This window comes from Podarcis melisellensis, assembly GCF_964234715.1.
Source record: "Podarcis melisellensis genome assembly, chromosome: 1".
NCBI classification, from domain to species: domain Eukaryota; kingdom Metazoa; phylum Chordata; class Lepidosauria; order Squamata; family Lacertidae; genus Podarcis; species Podarcis melisellensis.
The window spans coordinates 16,767,681-16,794,154 of record NC_138528.1 but is presented as its reverse complement, the minus strand read 5'-3'; the positions used below and the strand labels follow the sequence as shown (position 1 = coordinate 16,794,154).

The window sequence follows — 26,474 nt, the reverse complement described above, 5'->3', positions numbered from 1 at the left end:
AGCGATGGCTCCATAGCACGACTCCATGCATACCTCTTCAAAAGTATTTGGAATTCAATGAGACTCATAGCCAGCTAAGAGGAGATAAGACTGCAGCCTAAGCCTCTTGTCTGTAAAGAAAAGTAAATCTCACTCTCACTGACCATCCAGCTAACTTGCACGGATTCTAACGAACGTTTGAGGTCAACAGAGCTAGAACAACATACATGCCAGTGTTGAACCATATGACAAATGTCCTGTTTGTTCCTGCACGACAGAACCTCTCCTCCACAACCATTCCACAGGGTGGGGGGAACCCCAGAACAAACTTGGGAGCCCTGCGAGGGGAGAAGTTCTATGGCCCAAGCAGAAGCTGTGGTGCAAACGGGACAACGTTGTTGGGCACAGCCCTGCGGAATAGGCCAAAAAGTTGCCAGAGGCTCTCTTGATAAGCTTGCCTTCCAAACTGCACTGTAACAAGAGAGAGATGAGGAGCTACAAAGGTGCTATAGTGTCAATATGCACCTGCATCTTTCACACCTGCACTGAGAAGCTGCAGCCTTATAGATGTTGCTCATGTAAAAGTCCCATGGCCCTTGCTCACGCTGGCCGAGGTTAATGAAGCCCTGCTTTGCTCCCTCTCATTATAGTTAGGTATCATTCAATGCTGTGCTGACACACATCCCAGTCTCAGGAATGACAACTTTCAGCTCTGCAGCTCACTTTCCTCACAACAATCAGCGCTGTTAAGCTTTCTGGATAGGGATGCCTTGCATTATGCAGCAACTAGCAAGGTAGGTAAGCTTTATCAGAAGTGCATAGGACTTTCCTGCGTTCCTGAATGATTTTTAGTGCAACCTGCAGTACATTAGGAAAAGGCAAATTGCATCCTTCGTTGCTTGTCTAAGTGCATATACATGCACACACTCACAGAGGAGTCAGGCGCTTCCTGTCAAAAGTACAGCAAAATGGGGGAAGTGCGAGAACCCAGCAGGAACCCAGCTAAGGAACTTCACAACCAAGAGAAAAAGAAGGATGTTGATATGCTGTACTGAAAGGTTCACAGTATGTGGGATTTCCAATGACTAATGCATCAGCCTTGATAGCAAGAACAGTAAATGCTCAAGCATGTACCATTTACGGAATTTCTCATGGCAAGAAGAGTCAGGGACAGGGACCTGCAGGCCAGAGGTTTTCAAGCTTTTTGATTCCACTGCTCCCTTGACCAACTACATTTTTTTCTGGGGCACCCCTGTGGGACTCAGGAGCCCAATTACACCACCCCCTTGGCTGCAGAGCTGGCAGCCTCTCGTTCCTTTTCAAACAGCCTCCCTTGCGGAGTGTTCCCTCAGCCTCCTCGCCTCTCTCCCTGGAAGCCCTCTAGGCAGCCACTGCTGCTACCCCTAGTCTCTGAGCTTCCCCCCACCGCCCCAAAGAGAAGTGCCTCCTCAGACTGCTCCACAGGGGGCTGGGAAGCACCCCTTGGCCTGCCCCAGAGGCACCATCCGCTTGGGGAGCTTGCAGCCAGGGCTGCAGCAACAAACATCTTTGCAAGCCTTTGGGAGGCAGAGACATGAGAGGGCAAGGGAGGAGGAATAGAAGGAAAGAGAGTCAGAGGCCAGTGTTGCCCATGGCACCCCTGACTTTCATTCAAGGCACCCCAGGGTGCCATGGCACACTGGTTGAAAACCACTGGTGTAGGGACACAGGTTCCCTGATTCCCAGTCACTGAGTATTGCTGGTGGGATTCTGCCTAACAAAGGGGTGACTAGGCAATGGCTGTAGCGCCACCTGAAGCCAGGTTTTCCAGCACATCTGGATACCTCTCTCTTTTCGTGCTGTGAGGGCAGGGGATTAAAACTGCTTGGGTGAACATTAGGGTTGCTATAGGTCCGGAATTTCCCGGACATAGCTGGAATCAGAAGCAGTGTCTGGGTGGAAATCAGCTAAAATGTCCAAGAAAATCTGGATGTATGGCAACCCATGCTGGCAGTGTCAAGGTTTTTTTTGCAGATTTTCCTTAAAAATAGCTCCAAAAAGTCAACAACTTTGGGCAAAACTAAAAAACAACAACTGGACTTTCAGCTTTTGAAATATGGCGACATGTCCTGATCTTGACGAGGTTTCCTAATGCACTTAGCAATTCCTCTCTACATCTTCCCTCTCAAAACGGAAATGGAGCCAGTGCACTGAGACATTCAGAGAGGGAGTTTTGTGTGCTTGCCCTTGCCCCCCTCCCTCCGTTTTATCCCACACACTTTCAGGCAAATGCCTGAATAAGGCTCACGTCTCTATTCAAGCACAAACACGTAAGGCAAAGAAAACCCATCCTGCTAGAATGTGTGCCAGTTGCCTTGCCATCCCAACATGCATGGCGCCATTGTCTGCAAGGGGAACCTACCAACATTCAAATGTCCAAGCATAACGTGCTGCACAGAATCAGGACCCCAGTGCTGCTCCCTGCCCCTTCTCCACCATTTATGCATGGAGAATGCTTGCATAGGGGCTTATATCAATATTGAATGGGAATAGGGTAGGCTGGGGGTCTTTTATGAGGTTTGTAGCAGCAGCTAGGCCAAATAATGAACTGCTGGAAGGTAGGATGAGGTCTATTATTATTTTTTAAGACAATGTTTATATATATATAAAAAAAGCAAGTCCTCTTATTACCTGGATTTCTAGAACAGATCTGCTGCTTTCATAAAGGAGGTGAAATCCTAAGTCACGATAAAAGGATGCTTTATACAGACAGAAATTTACAGTTTCTACATCCAGATTTTTTTTTTAAAAAAAAAAGAAAGGAAGGAAAAAATAAAATAAAAAGAAGATCACTTGCTTCCGTTCGGGAATCTAAAAGCTTGAAGGCTGCTGGATCGCCGGGCCAGCCTCACATCCACTTAGATCGCCTCGGATCTGGTTCTCTTCCGACCTCATGTACATGAGGAAGACAGTGACTGTGGCGAAAGTAGCAGCATTCACGGGGAAAGCTCGAAGCAGCGTGGAGGTGAGGCCTCTTGTGAACACCCTCAGGCCTTCGGCGTGGTAGCTTTTCCTGACGCAGTCCAGAATGCCGTGGTAGCGCACAATCCCGCCCACTCCATCTGCTTGGAGGCGAGACTTGATCACGTCTACGGGGTACGTGGAGAGCCAGGAGACAATCCCAGACATGCCTCCCGCCAAGAGCAGTTTGGGGATGATGTAACTGTCCTCCGCCTCGCATCCCAAGTACCTGGTGAGGCAGTCGTATGTCAGGAAGTAGAAGCCAAAGCTGGGCGTCTCCCTCATGAACGTGGAGACCATCCCCCGGTTGATGCCTTTCAGCCCTTCCTTCCGGTAGATCTTGACCAAACAGTCCAGGGAGTTTTTGTAGTTCTTGGACTTCAGCTTATATTCGCCCGTCCCTTGCAGCTGCATCCGCGTCTTAGCCAGCTCCATGGGGCAGCAGATGACGCACTGGATGGCGCCGGCCGCGGAACCGGCAAGGAACTGGTTCATTGGAGTGTCCTTTCCGAGAGCACGGAGTGTGTTCCCTTGAACGCCGAACACGAGGGCGTTGATGAAGGTAAGTCCCATCATAGGTGACCCAATGCCTTTGTAAAGTCCAAGGGTCTAGGAGAGAGAAAACAGAAGGGAGAAATTGGCATTTGGTGAACATTCAAAATGTTGCTGCTGACCTTTAAAGCTCGCAATGGCCTCGGCCCAGTATACCTGAAGGTATACCCATCGTTCTGCCCGGACACTGAGATCCAGCTCCAAGGGCCTTCTGGCGGTTCCCTCTCTGCAAGATGTGAGGTTACAGGGAACCAGGCAGAGGGCCTTCCCGGTAGTGGCACCCACCTGTGGAATGTCCTCCCAGCAGATGTCAAGGAAATAAACAACTATCTGACTTTTAGAAGACATCTGAAGGCAGTCCCGTTTAGGGAAGTTTTTAATGTTTGATATTTTATCACTTTATTGTTGTTGTTGGTATTCTGTTAGGAGCTGCTCAGGGTGGCTGGGGGAACCCAGCCAGATGGGCAGGGTATGTATGTATGTATGTATGTATGTATAAATAAACAAATAAATAATATTAGCCAAGTCATTTTTATTCAGTTCTTTTTAACAACATCAGATTTAATACCGAATTCCAAAGTCAACTTCCTACCTTTCCAGGTTGCATTATACGTATTTATTCCACAATACTTTCATTACTGTTATATTTTATTTTGCATCCACTGCTGAAAATTTAATCCTGCCTGTGATTCTATTTAATGCATAAAAATCTTCACAGCCTTCAAAATGTTTCACCTGAAGGTTCCTGTAACCTTCTCTTCTGGTTAAGCAATAGGTTAGGCTAGCATCACCCCACATGAGACCATTCATCTATCTAGTTCAGTGTTGCAAAAAGGCAAAGGTAAAGGACCTCTGGACGGTTAACTTCAGTCAAAGGCGACTATGGGGTTGCGGCGCTCATCAGGCTGAGGGAGCCAGCGTTCGTCCACAGATAGCTTTCCGGGTCATGTGGCCAGCATGCCTAACCCCTTCTGATGCAACAGGAAACTGTGATGGAAACCAGAGTGCACGGAAACGCCATTTACCTTCCTGCTGCAGCAGTACCTATTTATCTACTTGCACTGGCGTGCTTTCGAACTGCTAGGTTGGCAGGAGTTGGGACAGAGCAATGGGAGCTCACCCCGTCACGGGAATCTGCATCTGCCAACCTTCTGATCGGCAAGCCCAAGAGGCTCAATGGTTTGACGACAGCACCACCTGCGTCTACACTGTCTGGCAGAGGTATCAGACAGCAGCATTTCCCAGCCCTACCTGGAGACTGAACCTGGGAACTTCTACATGGAGGGCAGAGGCTCTCTCGCTGGGCTATGACCCTGCCTCAGCTAACCAGTAAGAATTCAGAAATCTCAATCCTTTTGTCAACACGCCTTCCCTCAAGTTATTTCTCCCTGTGTCATGACAATGTTGTTTGAGTGGGTATGGATAGCAGCTGCAACAAGAAAGCTTTAAGTTGAGTTGGAAATAGACATTTATTATTATCTGCCTCCTTTACTTGCTTAGGGCAGTGTTCCCCAACCTTGGGCCTCCAGCCTTTGGACTACAACTCCCTTCATCCCTCGCTAGCAAGACCAGTGGTCAAGGATGATGGGAGTTGTAGTCCAACAACAGCTGGAGGCCCAAGGTTGGGGAACACTGCCTTAGGGCATGCACACCCTTCAGTAGCTCAGTCAGCTAGAGCATGGTGCTCTTAATGCCATAGTTGCAGGTTTGATCCCCATATGGAACAGCTGAATATCCCCCCATTGCAAGGGATCAGATTAGATGATCCTCAAGATCCCTTCCAACTCTACAATTCTATGATGCCAACTTTAAAGACTTAGACCCTTCTGGGCAAGGGATGGAGGCAGGCAAAATTGCCACAAACTTCTCTGAACCCACAATAACTCATAGGGTGGGGGTCAAAATATCCCACTGGGCTCATAGAAGGGCTTTTAAGCCAGCAAAGCCGTCTGCTAATGAAAAAGAGGGTGCAATTTTTCAAAGAATCCCCATCTGCCTTCAGCCCTCAGCCACCACAAACCAGCTTGAGACTTGGGGGCCCTCACAGTGTTTGAGCATCTGCTTTGCATGCAGAAGGCCTCAGGCTCAGTCCTCAGCATCCTCTGGCAGAGCTGCAAGAGAGCCCTCTCCCAAACCCTGGAGAGCTACTGCCAATCGGTGTAGACTATTCTAAACTAGATGGACCAATGGTCTAACTCGTTATAAAGGTGCTTTCTATGTTCCCAAGACCGTGCCCAGCCTCTGTTTAGTTATCTTTCCCCTTAATGTGAGGAGAAATCCCAGCCTTCAAAGGAACAGCACACTTGAATGCTATCTTGAAACAAACCCCCGCATCCTAAGGATGCTCACATCTTAAAAGGAGCTGCAACGTTTGGTGGGGTTTGTTTTACGAAAACCAAACTTCATGACCCCATTTCATATGGCACAGGGGCAAATATGTTGTGCTTAGACTCCATGAATATCATTAGAAAGCTCCTTCTGTCCCACTGAATTAGGTTCATTTTTCCTAAGTACTCCTTCAGAAATAGCTGCATTTAAAATCAGTACCTGGTAACTATATCTCAAAGAGTTTTTCTGGGCTACAGTGGTACCTCGGGTTAAGAACTTAATTCGTTCTGGAGGTCCATTCTTAACCTGAAACTGTTCTTAACCTGAAGCACCACTTTAGCAAATGGGGCTTCCCACTGCCGCCACCGCACGATTTCTGTTCTCATCCTGAAGCAAAGTTCTTAACCCAATGTACTATTTCTGGGTTAGTGGAGTCTGAAACCTGAAGTGTCTGTAAGCCGAGGTACCACTGTATTTGTCTTCCATCTATCATAAAGTTCTCAAAAACCGTACAGAATCGTACAACTGCGGCAACTGGTTGAGTACTTGTAAACGTATATTGGTGTGTGTACAGCTACGGAGGAGGCAGAAAGTTGATGACAGCAGCAACTGGCCATGTCTCCACCCCCATGGTTCTGCCCGGACACTGAGGTCCAGCTCCGAGGGCCTTCTGCCACTTTCCTCCCTGTGAGAAGTGAGGTTACAGGGAACCAGGCAGAGGGCCTGCTCGGTTGTGGCGCCCGCCCTGTGGAACGCCCTCTCAGCAGATGTCAAGGAAATAAGTAACTATTTTACTTTTAAAAGACAACTGAAGGCGGCCCTGTTTAGGGAAGTTTTTAATGTTTGATGCAGTATTGTTTTTAATATTTGGTTGGAAGCTGCCCAGAGTTGCTGGGGAAACCCAGCCAGATGGGCGGGGTATAAATAATAAAAGTATTATTATTATATGTCAAGTCATGACTAAGGAAGCGTCACATGGCTGCCCATGTGGCTCTTTGACCAACCAAGGAGCAGTCACATGATTAATGGGATGGGGAAGCCCCTCTTCCGATCACGCTTCTATTAGCATTTGGAAGAAAAGTCCAGCATTGCGGCATGAGGAGCATTTATTGTGGCCAATTGGGGATCTTCCCCTACTGACCTGTAGAGCTATTTCGACACGTCCCTTAGGGAAGTTACTTAACTTTGGTTTCACTTCCCATTCAGTTATCAGCTGCTAGTTACATCTGGCCAGGAGCGAAGCAAGATTAAGTCGTGCCTTCACACATCACGAGCCCCTTCGTAGGGAAAACTGGCACACCAGGAACATGACTAAGCTAAACCTCTCTCTGATCTGCAGGGAGCCAAATTCCAAGGCAACTGTTACGGGTGTTGTGAGGAACTTCCCCTGCTTTAAAACAGGGGTAGAGGGGCATCTCTCAACCCAAGGGCCACAAAGCCCTGCTGGGCTACATTCTAGGGCCACATGCCAATCGTGGGGGTGGGGGAAGAGGCAAAAGCGGGTGGAGGGCTGGTGAGGGGGTGTGGCCTGGGGAGAGTGCTGATGGCCACAGAAAGAGATCTGGAGGGCCATATATGGTACCTGGGTCTAAGATCTCTGCTTTTAAGAAAATCACCCACCTATAAGCAGCATTGTGGTCCTGACAAAAAATTGCCCACAATCCTCACCACTAGTTTGCAGTGCCAATGTTGATTAGGGCCCCTAATCGGTTGCTATTTGTAGTTTAATTTCCTTAGTTTGGTGTTGCATTTATCCTCCCCCCCCCCTAATTTGTCCCTTTGTTTCCTAGAGTTACTTTGGGGGGGTTTTTTCATGGGGGTCTTCTCAAACATATGCAAGTCTTCTCTGTTCCCCATTCCAAAGTGGCAGAGTCTAAGACTCATTCTCGGGGCAACGGCTCTAATAATTTGCTCCAGTGAGAGCAGAAAATATGCCAGTTATGGTGTGTGTGAGATGGCTAAAAACCAGTTAATGTGCCTGTACAAGCCGAAACATTGAGCTAACTAGTTTCCACTGGAATCCATTTAGGTGAACTTCATTTTAACCGTAGCGATCGAACAACTGTCCGCCTTTCTATAAGGCACTTTTTGTACAGTCATAAAAACAATAAAATCACGGTATAGAAACAAAATAATGAAAGAGATGGCACAGTAAGCATCTACTAGTTAAAAACCACAAAAAAGGATTTTTAAAAACAGCAGACTTTAAAGCAAATGGCATCAGCAACAGAGGCAATTAAATCCTAGTGGAACGTTAAAATTCTCACGAGATGCACTGAAATAAAATAGTCATCATTGTCCAATCAGTGATGTGACCAGACCCCACCCTGGGAGGCTGTTCCACTACTGAGAAGGACCTCCACAAGGACACTCTTGATGGTGAGGGAACCTGAAAGAGTGGCTTGGATCTAGAATGGAGTTCTTGAGCCAAGTCCTGTGGGGGGAGGTGATTCTTGAGATATTCTTTGATAGTTTAGAACTTTAAAGAGCAAAGAACAGCACCTTGAATGGAGCCTGGAAGCCATCTAGAGACCAGCACCCTAGAAGATCAGCTAACATGAGCTGATGGAGCAACTCGGGTCATAACCCCTGACAACTACAGTGTATCCTTCAAGGACAGCACATTGCAATAATCTAACCGGAGGTGAAGAGATCAGGAAAAACCCCAGGCTGATCTGATTCCTCCAAGAAAAAGAGTCTATTTGGCATAGCAGATGAAGTTGGCCAAAGGCACTTTTGGCCTTCAGCTGTCATCTAGGCGTCCAAGTGAAAGGGGGACCCAAGGGTCAGATCTCTAATTAAAATTTGTAGTGTGAGAGCTGTAACTGGCTAGTTAATGCAAGATGTCAACCACAGATCGTGTGGGAGGACCCAGTTGCAGCTCCTCTGCACAGCCGCATTGCAAACTCCTCCCATAGGAACAATAAGAGCCTGCTGGATCAGGCCAATGGCCCATCTAGTCCAGCATCCTGTTCTCACAGTGTCCAACCAGATGCCTGTGCTTCAGGCAGGACTCGAACACAAGGGCACTCTCCCGCACCTGTGGTTTCCAGAAACTGGTATTCTGGTCTAGGAATCCAAAGTGGCCTGGCGAATTCTGAAGTGACAGGAAAGGTGACAGGAAAAGAGCCTTGCTGCTGCTGCTGCAGCAGCTCCCGTGACACCCATGGTGAAAAGGAGCTCCTAGGCTTTATTCATGAAAGGCTCCTTCTCCCTTGAATACAGTGCAAACCACGAGTGAAGAGCACAATCACTGAACAAGCTACTCACCGTCTCTTGCTTTATGATGGACTGAAAACAGTGCAAGGTCCCCCGGTAAAGTGGCTTCTCCACATTTTGAACTTGAAGGCGTACCTACAAAACGTAGTGAGAATTCGTTGGCATGGCAAACAAAATAAATGAAAATCAGCAGGCAGAAGTATGACAGCACCTTTGACTGGGCACACATAAGGTGCATCAATGTGCACCCAGTCCTGACACCACAGTGCCATAGCAGGCAATTTTAAAGATGGTCAGTATTTTGGGAGTCACTCAGTTTAGTGCTCAAGTCTGCATGAGATGGGAATGATTAATAGGGGATGGTGCTTGTCCCCCTTACTTCAAGCTATCTAAGGTTTCATTAGCACACATCATTATTCTCAGCTATGAAATAAGGCCAGCGAGGATCCACTCAGTGGTCACGAATGGCCAAGTTTAAAGGATGTTAGTTGATGAACAAGAATATTCTACAGGCGATCACGAATGGAGTTCATAGTTTTTCCTTTTAGACCGCAGCTAACTAACAGATATGTGAAATATATCCACTTTTTATGAACCCTAAATCTTAAAGAAGATGCCTGTATTTTAGACAATAGAGTCAGAAAATCCTGCTTTGAGGGACCTACAGTTTTTTTTAACCAATAATGCTTTTTAAAGCATTGTGGGGCAGTCTCTCTTTGCGGCCTGTTAAAACATTACCACGCAGGTGCTCTAAGGTTCTTACATTTTTGGCATAATGCAATTTTCTATACCATTCCCATTACATTATGCCAGTTGCCTTCTTTCAATACTGCTGAATCTGAACCCTGGCATATAAAAACACTTAAATTTTGAATTGAAAACATACACTGAGAGTGAACCCCACAGACCAACCAAGTACCAATACCTAAAAATGCATCAATACAGACATGGTTATAACATTTGTGTGTGGCAGGGGGGAATAAATAAATATATATATATTAAAAATGGGAACCTCAATTTAAGGAGTGGCTGAAATCAGAATTCACAAGTTTTGTTGCACAAAGTACATATATAAAATCTTTTTTAAGCATGTAAAAAAAGCACATAAAATCTTTTTAGTGCACTCTAGGAAAACGAATGCAAAACAAAGTCAGGTTTTCTTTTAAAAGCTGGTATTCAAAATAAACCTTGCATATTGCAAATCCCCACCCCCTCCACTTCAGAGCACAAGAAACATTTTTAAACTAAAAAGGAAAAAAAAAGAAAGAGGAAGGGAATAAACTACATATGGTTTCCTGGTATTTTTATTATTATTATTTTGTTGTCTTTATAAAACTTGAACTAATCATACATGTTGGAAAAAATTAAGACCGAGAGAAACAGAAGGTTCACCTGGTCTATACTTACTAGGTAACTCTCCCGTGATGAGGCTTATCTGTCATCTACAACAAAGTAACACTTTTGCTGTTAATGAAGACAGCCCCTAGCTCAGAAAGTAAAGGCAGTTAAGCAACAAAGCAATTGTACACATTACATCAACAAACTGGGGGGGAAGAGGAGGAGGAGCAGGAAAGGATTTGCCACTTGAAGAAGACCTGGATCAGGTTCAGCTCAGCATCTCTGATGTTTTTTGAATCTCCCCCACCAGGTTCCCACAAAACCCAGACATTGCTTTATCTGTGCAACTAGTGGAAAAAACAAGCTTCAGAGAGGAAACTAAGCTTTGCTTCGGATCCCTCCCCAAGATGTATTTATGGTCTCAAAATGAAAATTTGCTTTAAAAGATAATTATTTAAAAAATAAAATGAAAGCTAAGAAATGTTTAGCCATCCAGGACTCACAAGGAAAGAGTTATAGGGCTTAATGCAGCGACACAGTATTTAGTTCTGCATAAACTGCCTTTTTACAAGACCAGGTTATTATTACCTAGCAGATTAAAGTAAGTTAGTCTAATACTGCAATCCCATGCAGACTTTCTTGGGAACAAGTCTCCCGATGGGACTGCCTTCCAATAAACATGGACAGGATATGAAACTGGTAACTGACAGCACGATTCTCTCTAATTGTCCACTTGGAAATAAGTCCTGTTAAGTTCACTTACTCCCATGATTAGTGTGTATAGGATTGCAGCCTTAAAACAGAACCACCACCCCTTTGCATTGTTAGTAATGTCATTGTACCTTCAACAACGTGATAGCAAGTTAACTGAGGGATTTGTATACTGCCATCGTAATTAACTAATCCCCCATCCCTGAATACATTTGCTTTGCAAGTATGCTCAATGGAATGTGCTTCCAAGTAAATGCATTTCCTGGTCCCAAGATGTGGTCCGAGGGCACATGTTGCAGGCACCACTCTGAAGCTAAGCAGGTATGAGTCGGGTCAATGCCTGGATGGGAGACTGCCTAGGAATCCCATGGACACCACCTTGAGTTCCATGATGGAAGAAAGGTGGGATAGAAATATACTAAAATGAAAATAAAAATAAAAAATAAGTTTCAGTTCAGGGTGTCAGACTATGCCTTCACCCTCTCAGTTAAAACCAATTCCATTAAGTTAAAAAAAAAAGTGAAGAAGATTAAGAAAACCAGACAGTCAGAGTTTTGGTCCTCATGTTTGGTTCTGCAAACATGTCCATAAAATGAAGGATCATCGTATTATCCCCTATGGGACAAAATGGGATTCAACAGAAATTCATCGGAATCTAATGGAAACGGTTTCTCAAGCAAAGGATACACCATTGCATGAAATGACTGAATTTTACAGCTACAAACCAACAGACTTCACATTTCATCCGTAATTGTTGCACCTATTAAGTATGGGATGTTTTAAGGTTATGAATGTTAATCGGCACATTTCCTCAGCCAGAAGATCCTTAAACCCTTGCTCCAACCCACACTCAAGCTGAAATTATTGGATTTACTTGATCCTGTGCATGGGTACTCAGAAGTAAGCCCTACAGCGTTCAAGGAGCCTTGCTCTCAAGCAAGTGTGCAAATGACTAAAGCCCAGCTTAGACTCAGGAAATTCCAACCCATGGGCCAGTCCAAACCTGTTTTGAGATGCTATTTGACTGCTGTACAGGCAGAGATTTTAAGTGATATGCCTAATTGGATCTCATTTCCCACCCGCAATCGGCCACTTCTGTTTTGAGTTCAACCAATTAAATGTCAGCTTAATTGGGGGGGGGGGCGAAGAGAAAAAGAAGAAGAAAAGTATTCCTTTGTGAGCTCACAATATTTCCCCAAGGGTGGGAGGAAGCATGTTAATTAGCAAGACTGTTTCATCATGTTGCAAACTGTCATCCGGGAAATATAATTAACAAATTTATGTTTCCCCAAAGAGAGTAGGAAAACAAAAAATGTACCAAACAGCAACAATGCACCTTTAAGTGCAGTGCAACCCCCCCCACCCGCTTTTTGCATTAGTCCTAAAAATTTGTATCTTCCATAAGCATTTTTGCTAGATCCTGCTGGATTGCTGAGTTAAAAAAAAGGGGGGGTCTGAAGACCCAATAATCAGAGGACTTAAGTCAAAAGGGACTATCAATTTGGAACTTTTTAATCTGCTGCTAATTTGGTTTCACTGTGGGATGTTTCAATGCTTCAGTATGTCGGAAAATCTAATTCAAGATCTCTATACCAGGATTTGGCCTATGAGGATTTTTATTTAATGGGTCCAAAACATCTGAATTCTAAAAAACAAAAATGCTTTCTACTCATAAGGGCTAGTGCTATCTTCGGCCTAAATGTTTATGATTAAGTAAGCCTGTGGAAAATCAACCCACCTTAACAGTATCGAATGGATGTCCTACCAACACGCCGGCAGCACCTGAAATGAAGAAGAAGGCATTATGAGACAATCTGGCATTGTACCACTATAACCCACCACAGAAACAACTATTTGCAAAGCACAGAAGACTACAGAAGTCACATGGTTGCTGTCTATAGGACTCAGGTAGGAGGGATGCGGGTGGCCCTGTGGTCTAAACCACTGAGCCTCCTGGGCTCACTGATCAGAAGGTTGGCAGTTTGAATCCGCACGACAAAGTGAGCTCCTGTTGCTCGGTCCCAGCTCCTGCCAACCTAGCAGTTTGAAAGCACGCCAGTGCAAGTAGATAAATAGGTACCACTGGGAAGGTACCGCTGGGAAGGTAAACAGTGTTTCCGTGCACTCTGGTTTCTGTCATGATGGCACCATGACCCGGAAAGCTGTCTGTGGACAAACGCTGGCTCCCTCAGCCTGAAAGTGAGATGAGCACCACATTCCATAGTTGCCTTTGACTGGACTTAACTGTCCAGGAGTCCTTTACCTTTACAGGACTCAGTCGTACCATATTTGTGGCTTCCCTCAAAGAATCCTGGGAAATTTAAATGATTAAGGGTGCTAAAGGTTGTTTGGAGACTCCTATTCCTCCCTAACAGAGCTACAATCCCAGAGTTCCCTGGGAAGCAGGACTGATTGCTAAACCAAAAACCCTGGAGAAGGATCCCAGAACAGATGAGTTCTCAAGACCAGTCCAAAGGTCAGTTCTCTAACTGAGAGTGGGGACACCACTGGGAAGGCTCCGTCTTTCGTGGCTGCCCACCTGACAGATGTTGTAGGCAGTCAAGTGAGCAGAGCCTTCAAGGTGCATCTTAACACATGGGGAGATGGGGCAGGAAACTCCAAGCTCATCTTAAGACTGTATCCAATCAACTCATTCTATTCACCCAAAGACCTCTGCTTGTGCACCTCTTCTGACCCCCCCCCCGGAGAAATTATGGGGAAAGGATATGGGTTGAGAAGAAGAGAGGAAGTTACATTGCAAAAGCAGAGGTCCTTGCACAAAATAGAAGAACTTCACTGGATGCAATTCCTAGACTCCAGCTCCCATCAGCCCCAGCCAGCATGGAAGATGACCAAGGATAGTGGGAATGACAGTCCCACAATATCTAAAGGGAAACACATGTTAGCCACTGCATCTAAGACCAAGTGCTAGTGCTCTAGTAAGAATGTGGTAAGCATGCAAAATTGCTGTAGGAAGTGATGCAAGTACTTAAAAAAAAAAAACCACAACCCCACATTTTTAAAGCAAGTATTTGAACAAGTATGGCTAGGGGGATTGATGATTTTCAGCCTACATATTTTTAAATATTTTCTGCATAGCATCTTCAAAAATAAAGCAGGGTTAAAATGTCAACAGGCTCCTGTTAAGTTCTTCCTTTAAGGATCCAATTGAGTGCCGCTGTGTTAATCTTATTAAAACCGATTTGGCAAGGACTTAAAAATCACACGCAAAGTGGCATACTTAAAACTGCAGCAGATGAAGGTATTAAGTACAGAGTGTTCTACATAACCCCGAACTGTGCTTGCAGAGCGGGGGAGAGAGAAGATGGAAGTCAACAACGGAAGGGAGAAGGAAAGCCTCAATAGGCTGGAACCAGCCAGCTACTCGCTGTTGTAACTTTCACTGGAGGAAGACGACATCTCCAGAGTCAGACCTGCATTGCTTCATCAAAATCAAGGCAAGGAGACACGCACTTTGTTTCTTCTTTCTCTATCTTTTGCCCCTCAAAACATAGGATCTTGGGACATGAGCACCTGCCAAATTGTGTTTCTGCCCACAAGCGGCTATGCCATAATAAAGATGGTAGTCTTTAAGGCTTTATTAAGGAATAATCTTTATTATTCTTGCTGCAAGATCCTAATGCAGCTAAAATAAAAAAAGGAGTAAACTCATCCAGCACTATGAGGAAGCTATTGTAGGCTATATCCAAGCAAGTCATACTCAGAGTAGCCATATTCATTATCTTGAATGGGTTTATATTGGATACAAACTCGTATGATTTTTTTTTTGGGGGGGAGGACAGATTGGGTAAAGTGGTTGTCACCACTCCAGTGGTGCACAAAATAAGGACACTTCAAGCATTTCAAAGGGGCAGAAATAATAAGACTCGAAGCCCCACACTACAAAAAACAGCGCATCCTCTATGGGTGTAGCCAGGGGGGCAGCTGCCCCCTAAATAAATAAAATTCTTGATTAAAAGTAGAAATAACCAGAATATTTGAGGTCACTTGGATGGTGTTGTGGTGCGTTCTAGCAAAGATCCTGGCAGATTTTTCTGAGCATTTGAGGTCAAAAGAAAGGAATTGAAAACAACTGTTGTTGAGGCATTTCATTCGGTGTCTGCCAGACTGAGGGTGATGACAGGTGGGTGTCCTGTCCCCAACATAAATCCTGGCTACGCCCATGCCCCCCCCAATATGCTAGCAGAGAGGTGAGCAGCATCCCTTGGCTGAAGTCCATTTGTTTCCTTTTTGCTCTGTCCCCACCCCAAGAGGAAGGAGGTTCTTGCTTGTCCTTCCAGCACAAGACACTTCAGGAAATTGGTGCGCAGCCCCACCTTCCTACAAAAGGCAGCCCTATAATAAGGGTTAGAGGGGTTAGGGGGAGGGGTCAGCTATGAGCCGCGGGGGCGCGCAGAAATACCTTCGCCCAGTTAAGGGAAAGGACCCTGCGCCAGACCACTCCCTCGGCCTCACAAAGCTCACATCTCACAGGGAAGGTTGATGGTGCGCGCTCAGTGGGAAGGGAGAACTGAACTCTGCGCGTGCTCAGAGAGCCACCCGCTACTTCAACAAGGATCACTTCGACAACAGTAGAGATCCAAGACCCGGCCCAAATCAATCCCTGGCTCGGAGGGGAAAGTTTCCATAGGCGATGCCCAAGGAAACAAGGGAGACTGGGCGTCTGAGCGCACAACGCCCGCTTCGATTTCGCGCAGTTCCAGCCCTGTTCGAGGAGGTGGCGGGCAGACCCCCTCGGAGAGTGTCTGGCAGGAGGGAAAAGGGAAGCCGATTGCCGAGCGCTGACTCACCGGCTCTGCCTTTATGGGCACCGGTGCAGTCTCGGCGCCGAGAGGGACAATGGCCCCCTCGGGCCTCAGGGACAATGCGGGCAGCGGAGAGAGAGCTGGCGCCGGCGCGCCAAGGCACCGAAGCAAGTCACCAATTTGAGGAGGGAGACAGGGGTGCAAGAAGAGGTAAGGAGGCACCCATCGCGCCAAGGCTTCCCACGGTGCCTCTTTCTTCTCTTCCAAGCGTGCAGTGTGCCCCCACCCTCTCTCGGAGGCAGGCGGACGGGTAGGCAGCACATCCCCGCTGCAGTGCGCCAAGCAACGCGCGCACACACGAGGCTCTCCAAAGGCGCAGACACGGGCAGCCCAGCCGCTGTCTCTCTCTCTCGCCCCCGCCCCGGCTTCCTTACATAACTGGATCGCGCAAAGATAGATAACAATAGAGCAGCTCCGCTTCTCCTGGCAGCGCGGAATCGCCCGCCAGCGCTTACCTCCTACGCAGCCTGCGAGGAAATCCAGCGCCATGATCGCGGTCTCCAAAGCGCGCCTTCAAACCCCTTTCGTGCGCCTCGTCCCGCTCCTCTGGTTTCTAATGCACCTCCCGGCTCCGTGCGTAATTATTACGAATTCCTTTGGGGGCAGCTCGAGGAGGGGGGCGGCGGGATCGGCTCCCTCGGATCCAGTGAGTAGGAGGGGGGGGGGCGATCTGAGATCTAATGTCAGGTAGCGGTTGTTGCTTAATTCGTTTTCCCTTCGTCGCCGCCTCGCTTGTGCGCGCAGCAAGCCAGCAACCCGCCCGGTGCGCCTTCCGAGCCGGCACGATCCACCCTCGCCCGTTGCCAAATCCGATCTGGTCGCTTCTATTTCTGACGCCAGAGAGAGGAGGGGGAGACGGAGCCTTTTGGGGAAGCGGGCGCCGCCAATGAGACGCGCCTGGCCAGGCAACACCCTTTCAGGTCGGCCCTCCGCCCGGGCCTCTCATTGGCTGCGCGGCGAGGGAGGCTGCCGGGGATGGGAAGCCAGTGGTTAGGAAAGCAGCGCGGCGAGGGGGGGCCGGAGGACGCGGGCCAAGGCAGCTGGAGCTCCGCCCGCCAGACGCAGGAGGAGCACAAGCGGTGGCTTTGTGTCGGTGCGTTTTTGCGCGCGAGGATGGCGCGGTGACGGCGCCTTTGGCGATGTGGCGGCGCGGGGAGGGAAAGCGGGAGACGGTTGCGCAGGCCGCCCTGGAGCAGCGGCTGGGTGGATCTCGCGCCCAGGGGAGAAGTGGGAGCAAGGAAGGCGCTTGCCTTACCGTCGAGGGGGCGCGGGGGGGGGGGGGGGTTGGACAGAGGCCAGAGACTGAAGAGGACGGAAGTAGGAGCTGCCTGTTGGGTAGCGGGAAGCCCCACTGAACTCCTTGGCATCTCCCTTGGATCCAAGGATCGGATGCCAAAGATTACGGGCTGCGCGACAAGCCAGCCGATGGGGATGCTTCTGGGCAAGCGCGCAAGCTTCTGGGCAAGCCGTACCACCCCCGTCTCTCTGTTAACTCTCCAGAGGTATACTGTTTCTCGGCCTGTAGCAACCTGGTGCCCTCCAGCAGTTTCCGACTCCAGCTGCCTTTCTGGGGGTGATGGGAGTTGTAGTCCGAAGCTTACGGATGGCACCAGGTTGGCAAATACTGCTGCATCAAGAACACAAGGGCCCCGGGATTAAGGCGAATTTTCTTATGGGGGGGTCCTCATTATGGACCCATCAGCCATGCTTTTTCTTTTGTGCTCCTCCCCCCACGTATAATTGCATATTTACATAACCTAAATTCTGAAAATGATAAGAATAATAAAACCATGATCCTTGAATATAATTTATATTTTATTTTAAAAAGACATCTAATAGAATAGCTATATTATTATTAGTAGTGGTATTATTTATGTGGCCCTTCTGGATTTTGTTGGACTACAAGACCCATCATCCCTGACCATTGGCCAATTGTGGCTGGGAATGACGGGACAGTTCAGCACCATCTGGAGGGTACCAGGTTTCCCATCCTTGTGACTTGGATGCTGCTGCCAAGAGACTCTTCCAAGAGAGCGGCTTAAGAGAACTGTTGAGAGTGTGTGAAAAGGTTCTTCATATCTTAATGGTTGCACTGAACACCTGCTTGCTAAAGGCATCTGTTGGGCTACTGTGAGAACGGGATGCTAGACTAGCAGGCCTGATCTTGCATTCCTATTGGAGTGAGGTGCCATCGGTTATGATTCGCATCTGCTTCCATGAACTTGGGCACTGTTTTTCTGTTTTGTGGGAGAAAGGCAATCATCCCAGCCCCCCACCCCCCGCCATCAGTAGGGCATTCACAGTTAAACCACAACAGGGGTTTAATATACAGGCTGGAGCCTTACTATATTAACTGGAGTGCTTCTGAGGGAACTCTACAGTGTAGAGTGTATCATGTAATGATTAATTTTGACTTGGGATTTCTTTCCAGACTTTTTGCGCCTATTCGGCATTTACTTAGCCTCAGCAGAATGTTAGGTGCTGCACAGAACACAAAAACTATGGTTTGGCCAAAGAGGGGCAACTCCTGGATTTGCCATGGCAAGTTAACACACATTTTCCAAGTATGCCCTTCCCACCACCATCAAGGAGTACAGTGGTACCTTGCGCTACATACGCTTCAGGTTACAGACTCCGCTAACCCAGAAATAGTACCTTGGGTTAAGAACTTTGCTTCAGGATGAGAACAGAAATCGTGCGGCGGCAGTGCAGCTGCATCAGGAGGCCCCATTAGCTAAAGTGCTGCTTCAGGTTAAGAACTGTTTCAGGTTAAGAACAGACCTCCAGAATGAATTAAGTTCTTAACCCGAGGTTCCACTGTATCTCTTAGTCATGCCTTGTGTAACAAATGGAGGATAGCCATATAGTTAGCAGCTAGCCAAGCGACATTTTCCAAGGCAAAAATGCTTCGCTTTTCATGTGCCTGACCAGCTCCTTCCTCTATATGAGGGTTTCCCAAACTTTGGTCTCTAGCTGTTTTTGGACTACAACTCCCATCATCCCTAGCTAGCAAGACCAATGGTCAGGGATGATGGGAATTGTAGTCCCAAAACAGCTGGAGACCCAAGTTTGAGAAACTCTGTTCTATAGGCAGGAGCGGCCAATTTCTGTATTCTCTCCCAAAACAGCTGGAGACCCAAGTTTGAGAAACTCTGTTCTATAGGCAGGAGCGGCCAATTTCTGTATTCTTACATCTGTTCTCCAAACAGTGGTCCAGGGCTCGGTTTATTTACTGCACAAGCTGGGTCAGGGGCATAAGAAAATTTGCCACCATTTCAAAGTGAAGACTTCACCCTCAGGAAGCAGAGGCTCAGGTCCCAAATGATGCATGCATACTGAAAGCAAAATGTGTTGTTGTTGTTGGTATTTACCCACCCTTTATCCTAAGGTCCTGGGGTGCAGGTTACAACATTAAAGGTAAAGGTAAAGGTACCCCTGCCCGTACGGGCCAGTCTTGACAGACTCTGGGGTTGTGCGCCCATCTCACTTAAGAGGCCAGGGGCCAGCGCTGTCCGGAGACACTTCCGGGTCACGTGGCCAGTGTGACAAAGCTGCATCTGGCGAGCCAGAGCCGCACACGGAAACGCCGTTTACCTTCCCGCTGGTAAGCGGTCCCTATTTATCTACTTGCACCCGGAGGTGCTTTCGAACTGCTAGGTTGGCAGGCGCTGGGACCGAGCAACGGGAGTGCACCCCGCCGCAGGGATTCGAACCGCCGACCTTTTGATCGGCAAGTCCTAGGCGCTGAGGCTTTAACCCACAGCGCCACCTGCGTCCCCCCACAACATTAAAAGATAGTATTAAAAACAGCTTAAAACAATTGACTGTCCCAGGAAGCAGGTGCTTATATAAGGAGGCATATTTATTTTTCACCTGCCTCACTTTTCCTTACAAGTGACTTTCTATCCCTTGATTAAAATGCAACCAAATGATTTGCCATGCCTTAAACTTTGGTGGGACTTGATCTGGCCCATCTTCTTCTATTGAACCATCCGTGATTTACAATGTCCTACTTGGACTGGACTACTGGCATCCTGGCCATTTTGCTTTAAGGCAAATCAATGGCTGCTCTTGAGTTTTTATGGCTCTGCTCCTTTGGCCAAGACTGAGCATTCCAAAAACCATTCGTCATCTTCCGTCGTCTTAGAAGAAAACAACAACCCAAAGGAATCCTGTACATCTGAAAGGCATTTTCGCTGGCTTCCATATTTTGAACCACTGGAATGTTTTAAGCTTGTGGGCTCAGGGAACAAAACACACATGCACCCCTCTTTTATTATTATTGTTACGAAGGTATCTAATCTTTAGTATCTGTTGAAAAACACACACTTAAAAAAACCAAAAAACCCTTGCAAACATTTTTTGCATTCCCCAAATCTTCCAGTAACTTCTAAACTTCAATAACACAGAACTTTGGGCTTTTTCCCCCCTCTGGCAAACCTTAAAGTGGGATTCTTATTGCTAAAGACTTCACTTCCTACTGTGTGCGCTTGCTTATTGACAAAGGATTGGTCCTTATTATCCATTAACTTTGTGACCCTAAACAGTTCCCACATATGTGGTGCCAGTTATTGAAGTTAGAGATGATGACATGTCAGTCGTAGGTTGCCACCTGTGCTAAAAACTGATGACAAGCTTGGCTCTCCCTTTGATCTACAACTTCTGTATACTTTGCGACCATTAAGTGCTTATATTCTTTCTGGAGGCAACCATTTATTATTAGGCTTTGGGGTTTTTTTAAAAAAGGATTTTCCTCATTACACTCTGGTTGCTTCTAAATGACCTGTTTATTGAACCTTTATCTTATTTTGTGGGTTGGGGGTGGGGGAGCCCTGTTGTCCTGGCCAGACAGGTTAGTTGAATCCAGCCCCTGTCTCCTAATTTCAGATACATATATCTTTCACAATGCTTGTAACTCGATGTTAGAAATTCAGATTTATAAGCTAAATCGGCAAATGGCACCTTAAATTAGGTTAGGGTCGCCACAACAGAATGTCTTGGCACCTTTCCCCCAATAAAAATTATTATTAGTAGTAGAATAATAATAATAGAATCTTACAGTTACAGATAGGTAGCCGTGTTGGTCTGCCATAGTCAAAACAAAAAAAATTCCTTCCAGTAGCACCTTAAAGACCAACTAAGTTAGTTCTTGGTATGAGCTTTCGTGTGCATGCACACTTCTTCAGATACCTGAAGAAGTGTGCATGCACACGAAAGCTCATACCAAGCTCATACCAAGAACTAACTTAGAATCTTACAGCCTGAAGATACCGTGAGGATCATCTAGTCCAACCCCCTGCAATGTAGGAATCTCAGCTAAAGCATCCATGACAAATGGCCATACAAACTCTGCTTAAAAACCTACAAGGAAGGAGAGCCCACCACCAGTGTGGTGTAGTGGTTAAGAGTGGGGGACTCGTAATCTGGGGAACCGGGTTCGCGTCTCTGCTCCTCCACATGCAGCTGCTGGGTGACCTTGGGCTAGTCACACTTCTTTGAAATCTCTCAGCCTCACTCACCTCACAGAGTGTTTGTTGTGGGGGAGGAAGGGAAAGGAGAATGTTAGCCGCTTTGAGACTCCTTAGGGTAGTGATAAAGCAGGATATCAAATCCAAACTCTTCTTCCAAACCCTCCGAGGGAGACCATTCCACTGTTGAACAGCTCTTACTGTCAGAAAGTTTTTTCCAAATATGTAGTCAGAATCTCCTTTCTTGTAACTTGAAGCCATTGGTTCGAGTCCTACCCTCTAGAGCAGGAGAAAACAAGCTCGCTCCATCTTCCATGTGATAGCCCCTGGGATATTTGAAGATGACTATCATATCTCCTCCCAGTCTCCTCTTTTCCCAGCTTTTCATTTCTATGCCACTTTATATTTTAAAGAAAAAAGAATCAAAGCTGTTTACAAGCTAAAGCATCAAATGAAACAACAACAAAACAAATTCAAGCTTGAAGGAAAATATTTCAGATCCTTCTCTAAGGGACATTCTGCTTTCGCCATATTTATTTACTTACTTAATTTATATAGCTGCCCCATAGCAGAAATATTCTAGGAAGCCAGTGTGGTGTAGTGATTAGAATGTGATTAGACTAGGACCTGGGATATCAGGGTTCAAATCCCCACTCAGTGACCTTAGAGTCAATCCTAGCCTCCTAAATTACCTGGTGGGTTTGGATGTGGTGTAACTTTACACCAGCTTAACCTAACACCAGTTTGTGCATAGGATTGCCCCTTAGGTCAATATTTAATACTCCCATCTACAGAAAGATGAAGCACAGGGCTGTGGGATTGCACCACTTGTTTGCTTCAAAAAAAATTATGCAAGAGAATTTAGTATAATCCCCTAATTATTTTTGGTGTTCAGGAAAGCCTCATGCTCTTGATGCTATTAGGATAACTCTTTGGCCTAGGCGATAATCTTTTACCTGAGAGCGAACCCTGTGGAACTCAATGGGACTGACAGATTGAGGTTGAATCCTGACAAGACAGAAGTACTGTTTTGGGGGGACAGGAGGCGGGTGGGTGTGGAGGACTCCCTGGTCCTGAATGGGGTAACCTGAAGGACCAGTTGCGCAGCCTGGGAGTCATTCTGGATTCACAGCTGTCCATGGAGGTGCAGGTCAATTCTGTGTCCAGGGCAGCTGTCTACCAACTCCATCTGGTACTCAGGCTGAGACCCTACCTGCCCACAGACTTTCTTGCCAGAGTGGTGCATACTCTAGTTATCTCTCGCTTGGACTACTGCAATGCGCTCTATGTGGGGCTACCTTTGAAGGTGACTCGGAAACTACAACTAATTCAGAATGCGGCAGCTAGACTGGTGACTGGGAGCGGCTGCCGAGACCACATAACACCAGTCTTGAAAGACCTACATTGGCTCCCAGTACGTTTCTGAGCACAATTCAAAGTGTTGGTGCTGACCTTTAAAGCCCTAGACGGCCTCAGCCCATTATACCTGAAGGAGCATCTCCACCCCCATCGTTCTGCCTGGACACTGAGGTCCAGTGCTGAGGGCCTTCTGGCAGTTCCCTCACTGCGAGAAGCCAAGTTACAGGGAACCAGGCAGAGGGCCTTCTCGGTAGTGGCACCCACCCTGTGGAACGCCCTCCCACCAGATGTCAAAGAGAAAAACAACCACCAGACTTGTAGAAGGTATCTAAAGGCAGCCCTATTTAGGGAAGCTTTTAATGTTTAATAGGTTATTGTATTTTAATATTCTGTTGGAAGCTGCTCAGAGTGGCTGGGGAAACCCAGCCAGATGGGCAGGGTATAAATAATAAATTATTATTATTATTCTGAGTAGACACATAGAGCAGTGCGCTGCTATGAATTTTTTCTTACAGTAGCCCCAGCATGCACATTGTTTGGTGACGATACCCTGTCCCTTGCATGCCTAGCCAGGTGATTCCACCCCCTTAACCACCCACCTTGACGCGTGCCAAGTTCAAGCCCTGCCAGTTTGACACAGACATTTTAATGCCGCAATGGGCAAACAAAACCGTGACACAGCATCAGAGTTTTTGTTTGAGCTGACTCTCCCCGTCAAGGTAGCTTGAGTGCAATGATTTGGACAGAACGCCAAGGGGTTGTGTCTGCCTAGCAATCAAAATCACCAGATGAGACCATCGGCTGGGTGAGGACTGCAGGGCCTGCTCCCTTCCAGGGCCTTTTCCAACTGGCCCAGGGGGCGTGGCCCAGGCCCTCTCCCCCAGGCCCTCTCCCCCAGGCCCTCTCCCCCAGGCCCTCTCCCCCAGGCCCTCTCCCCCAGCTATAAAGGGACTCCTGCTGCAGTGAAGCCTCGGACCATCAGCTGGGTGAGGACTACAGTGCCTGCTCCCTTCCAGGGCTTTTTCCAACTGGCCCAGGGGGCGTGGCCAAGGCCCTTATTTGGAACAAACTTTTGGGGAAGCTGGGAAGTGTTCTGCAATTGCTTCCCTGTTCCAAGTGGTTAATGTGTTTTAAAATGTCCTCAAGCAGTCGGTGGCAATTTAAATTTGTATTTCTCTTTTTCCTTTTTTCCTCTGTTGGGGGTGGGATGGATGGATGGATATTTGGTTGGGGATTAATTTTAGTATAATTGTTCTGTTTTGTTTTCTGTTGTTTTATTGGTTCTGTATAGTTTGTATTTTGTTTTTAAGGGGCGGGATCAGGGCTGCCTGGGAGTGGGGCCCCAGCCAACACGATGGCTGGGACAAGTTCCACAGGGGCGGAAGCACTGGGACATCCGATCTCGGTGATCATGGGCAGGAGGCGGAGTTACGCTAAGACCAGACCGTGTCATTCCCGAGGAGGCAGGTTTAGTCGTTGTTTGAAGACTATCCCTGCCTCCGGGTCTGGCCTTGACCGGATGGATACTGGAATCAACAGGGGAAACCCACATGACTTGAAGGTGTTGCTGTGTAATGCCAGGTCAATGATGAATAAAACCACTGCCATCCACGACCTGATTGTGGATGGAGGATTTGACCTGGCATGTGTGACAGAGACCTGGTTGGAGGAAGCAGATGGGCCTGTCCTTGCTGCCGCTTGCCCACCGGGTTTCTCGTATGCACAGCAACCCAGGTCATGTGGGCGGGGAGGGGGGGTTGCAGTGATTTTTAGGAAGTCATTAGTTTGCATCAGGCGTCCTACTGGGAAGACCCAGTTTTCTGAGTGCATGTTCTGGAAGTTGGGCAATAGGGGCAGTACAGGATTCCTTTTGGTGTACCGACCTCCCCGCTGCACCAAGGATTCCCTGTCCGAGCTGCTTCAGGTCGTGGCGGATGTTCTCCTGGAGACACCTAGCTTGGTTGTTCTAGGGGATTTTAACATCCATGCCGACACGACCTTACAAGGGGCCGCTCGGGACTTCGTGGAAAGCATGGCCTCCATGGGGCTGTCCCTGAATAAGTTGGGCCCAACTCATAGTCATGGACATGCCTTAGACCTGGTATTCACCTCTAGTGATGTGGGTGATCTGACACTAAGTAAAAGTGAAACAAAAGAAGTGCCATGGTCAGATCACTTCCTGGTGCAACTGGACTTCTCCGCGACCCTTCCCCTCTGCAGGGAGGTGGGACCAATTCGGATGGTCTGCCCCCGCCACTTAATGGATCCAAATGGTTTCCAGAGAGTGGTAGGGGATGCTTTATCCCATGTTGATGGCCTTTCAGCTGATTCCCTGGTGGCCCGCTGGAATGCGGAGTTAACCAGGGCTATTGATTGTCTGGCTCCGAAGCGCCCTCTCCGATTGCATGGAGCCCGGACAGCCCCGTGGTTTTCTTCGGAGCTGAGGGCGATGAAACAATCGCTGAGACGGCTAGAGCGTCGGTGGCAGAAAACTCACTCCGAATCTGACCGGATACAGGTTAGAGCTCAACGTCGAGCCTACCAAGTGGCGATAGCGACGGTGAAGAAGACTTTCTTCACCGCCTCTATTGCATCTGCAGAAAATAGTAGCAGGAGACTCTTTCAGGTGGTCCGCAATTTAACGGAACCACCTTTACCACTGGGGCCTTGTAAAGACCCCAAGATCTCCTGCAACGATTTTGCGAAGTTTTTTGCAGATAAAATCGCTCATATTCGGAAGGAGCTAGACACCACCGTGGGAGCAGGGCTGGGGCGGGAGAGTGCTAGAGCCCTGTCTGGTCAAGTTGCATGGAATCAATTTCAATCCGTTACCCCCGAGGATGTGGACAGGCTGCTTGGACGCGTGAAACCAACCACCTGTCTCCTTGATCCCTGCCCATCCTGGCTAATAAAAGCAAGCCGGGAAGGGCTGGGCGATGGGCTCTGCGGGGTGGTGAATGCTTCCCTCTGTGAGGGAACATTCCCAAATCCGCTGAAAGAGGCGGTCGTTAAACCGCTTCTTAAAAAAACATCTTTAGACCCGGCCAGTATGGCCAACTATCGCCCAGTCTCAAATCTTCCATTCTTGGGCAAGGTGATTGAGCGTGTGGTTGCTGAACAACTCCAGGCACGCCTGGAGGATGTGGACCATTTGGATCCCTTCCAATCGGGGTTCAGGCCTCATCATGGGACTGAAACTGCCTTGGTCGCACTGGTTGATGATCTCCGGCAAGCTAGGGACAAAGGTGAGAGTTGTTTCCTAGTTCTGCTGGATCTCTCAGCGGCCTTTGATACAATCGACCATAACATCCTTCTGGACTGTCTAGAGGGGTTGGGAGCTGGGGGCACTGTTATACAGTGGTTTCGCTCCTTCCTCCTGGGCCGTGTTCAGAAAGTGGTGGTGGGGGATGAGTGTTCAGACCCTTGGGCCCTCACTTGTGGGGTACCTCAGGGTTCCATCCTCTCCCCCATGCTTTTTAACATCTATATGAAGCCGCTGGGAGAGATCATCAGGCGGTTTGGACTGGGTGTCCATCAATATGCAGATGATACCCAGCTCTACCTCTCTTTCAAATCAGAACCAGTGAAGGCGGTGAAGGTCCTGTGTGAGTGCCTGGAGGCGGTTGGAGGATGGATGGTGGCTAATGGATTGAAGCTGAATCCTGACAAGACAGAAGTACTGTTTTTGGGGGAC

At 47.6% G+C, this 26,474-nt stretch overlaps 2 protein-coding genes across 4 annotated transcripts in view; one reads left to right on the top strand and one right to left on the bottom strand.

The window, feature by feature from the left end:
• Nucleotides 1-2,701: 2,701 nt before the first annotated feature.
• SLC25A29 (solute carrier family 25 member 29) lies at nt 2,702-16,767 on the bottom strand. Its single transcript, XM_081914943.1, has 4 exons — nt 16,409-16,767; nt 12,866-12,909; nt 9,130-9,213; nt 2,702-3,588 (listed from the first exon to the last, which is right to left on the bottom strand). The coding sequence occupies exons 1-4, from the start codon at nt 16,440-16,442 to the stop codon at nt 2,830-2,832; spliced, it is 921 nt and encodes a 306-aa protein (XP_081771069.1). The 5' UTR covers nt 16,443-16,767; the 3' UTR covers nt 2,702-2,829.
• SLC25A47 (solute carrier family 25 member 47) overlaps nt 15,584-26,474 on the top strand; it is a 39,580-nt gene continuing 28,689 nt past the window's right edge. The window contains exon 1 of one of the 3 annotated variants that reach the window (XM_081914980.1): nt 15,584-16,103. In XM_081914980.1, coding sequence (XP_081771106.1) covers nt 15,782-16,103 — 322 coding nt within the window. In that variant the 5' untranslated portion in view covers nt 15,584-15,781. Of the gene's footprint in view, nt 16,104-16,923; nt 17,047-26,474 lie in introns of those variants that run through there. The other 2 variants (XM_081914979.1, XM_081914978.1) reach the window with 2 other exon arrangements.

Excerpts from the sequence above, each read along its gene's own strand:
- SLC25A29 (XM_081914943.1), bottom strand. The coding sequence starts at position 16,442 with ATGGCGCTGGATTTCCTCGCAGGCTGCGTAGGAG. Across the intron at positions 9,214-12,865 it reads ATCCATTCGATACTGTTAAG|GTACGCCTTCAAGTTCAAAA; the intron begins GTGGGTTGATTT and ends TACGTTTTGTAG. Across the intron at positions 3,589-9,129 it reads CCATCATAAAGCAAGAGACG|ACCCTTGGACTTTACAAAGG; the intron begins GTGAGTAGCTTG and ends TCTCTCTCCTAG.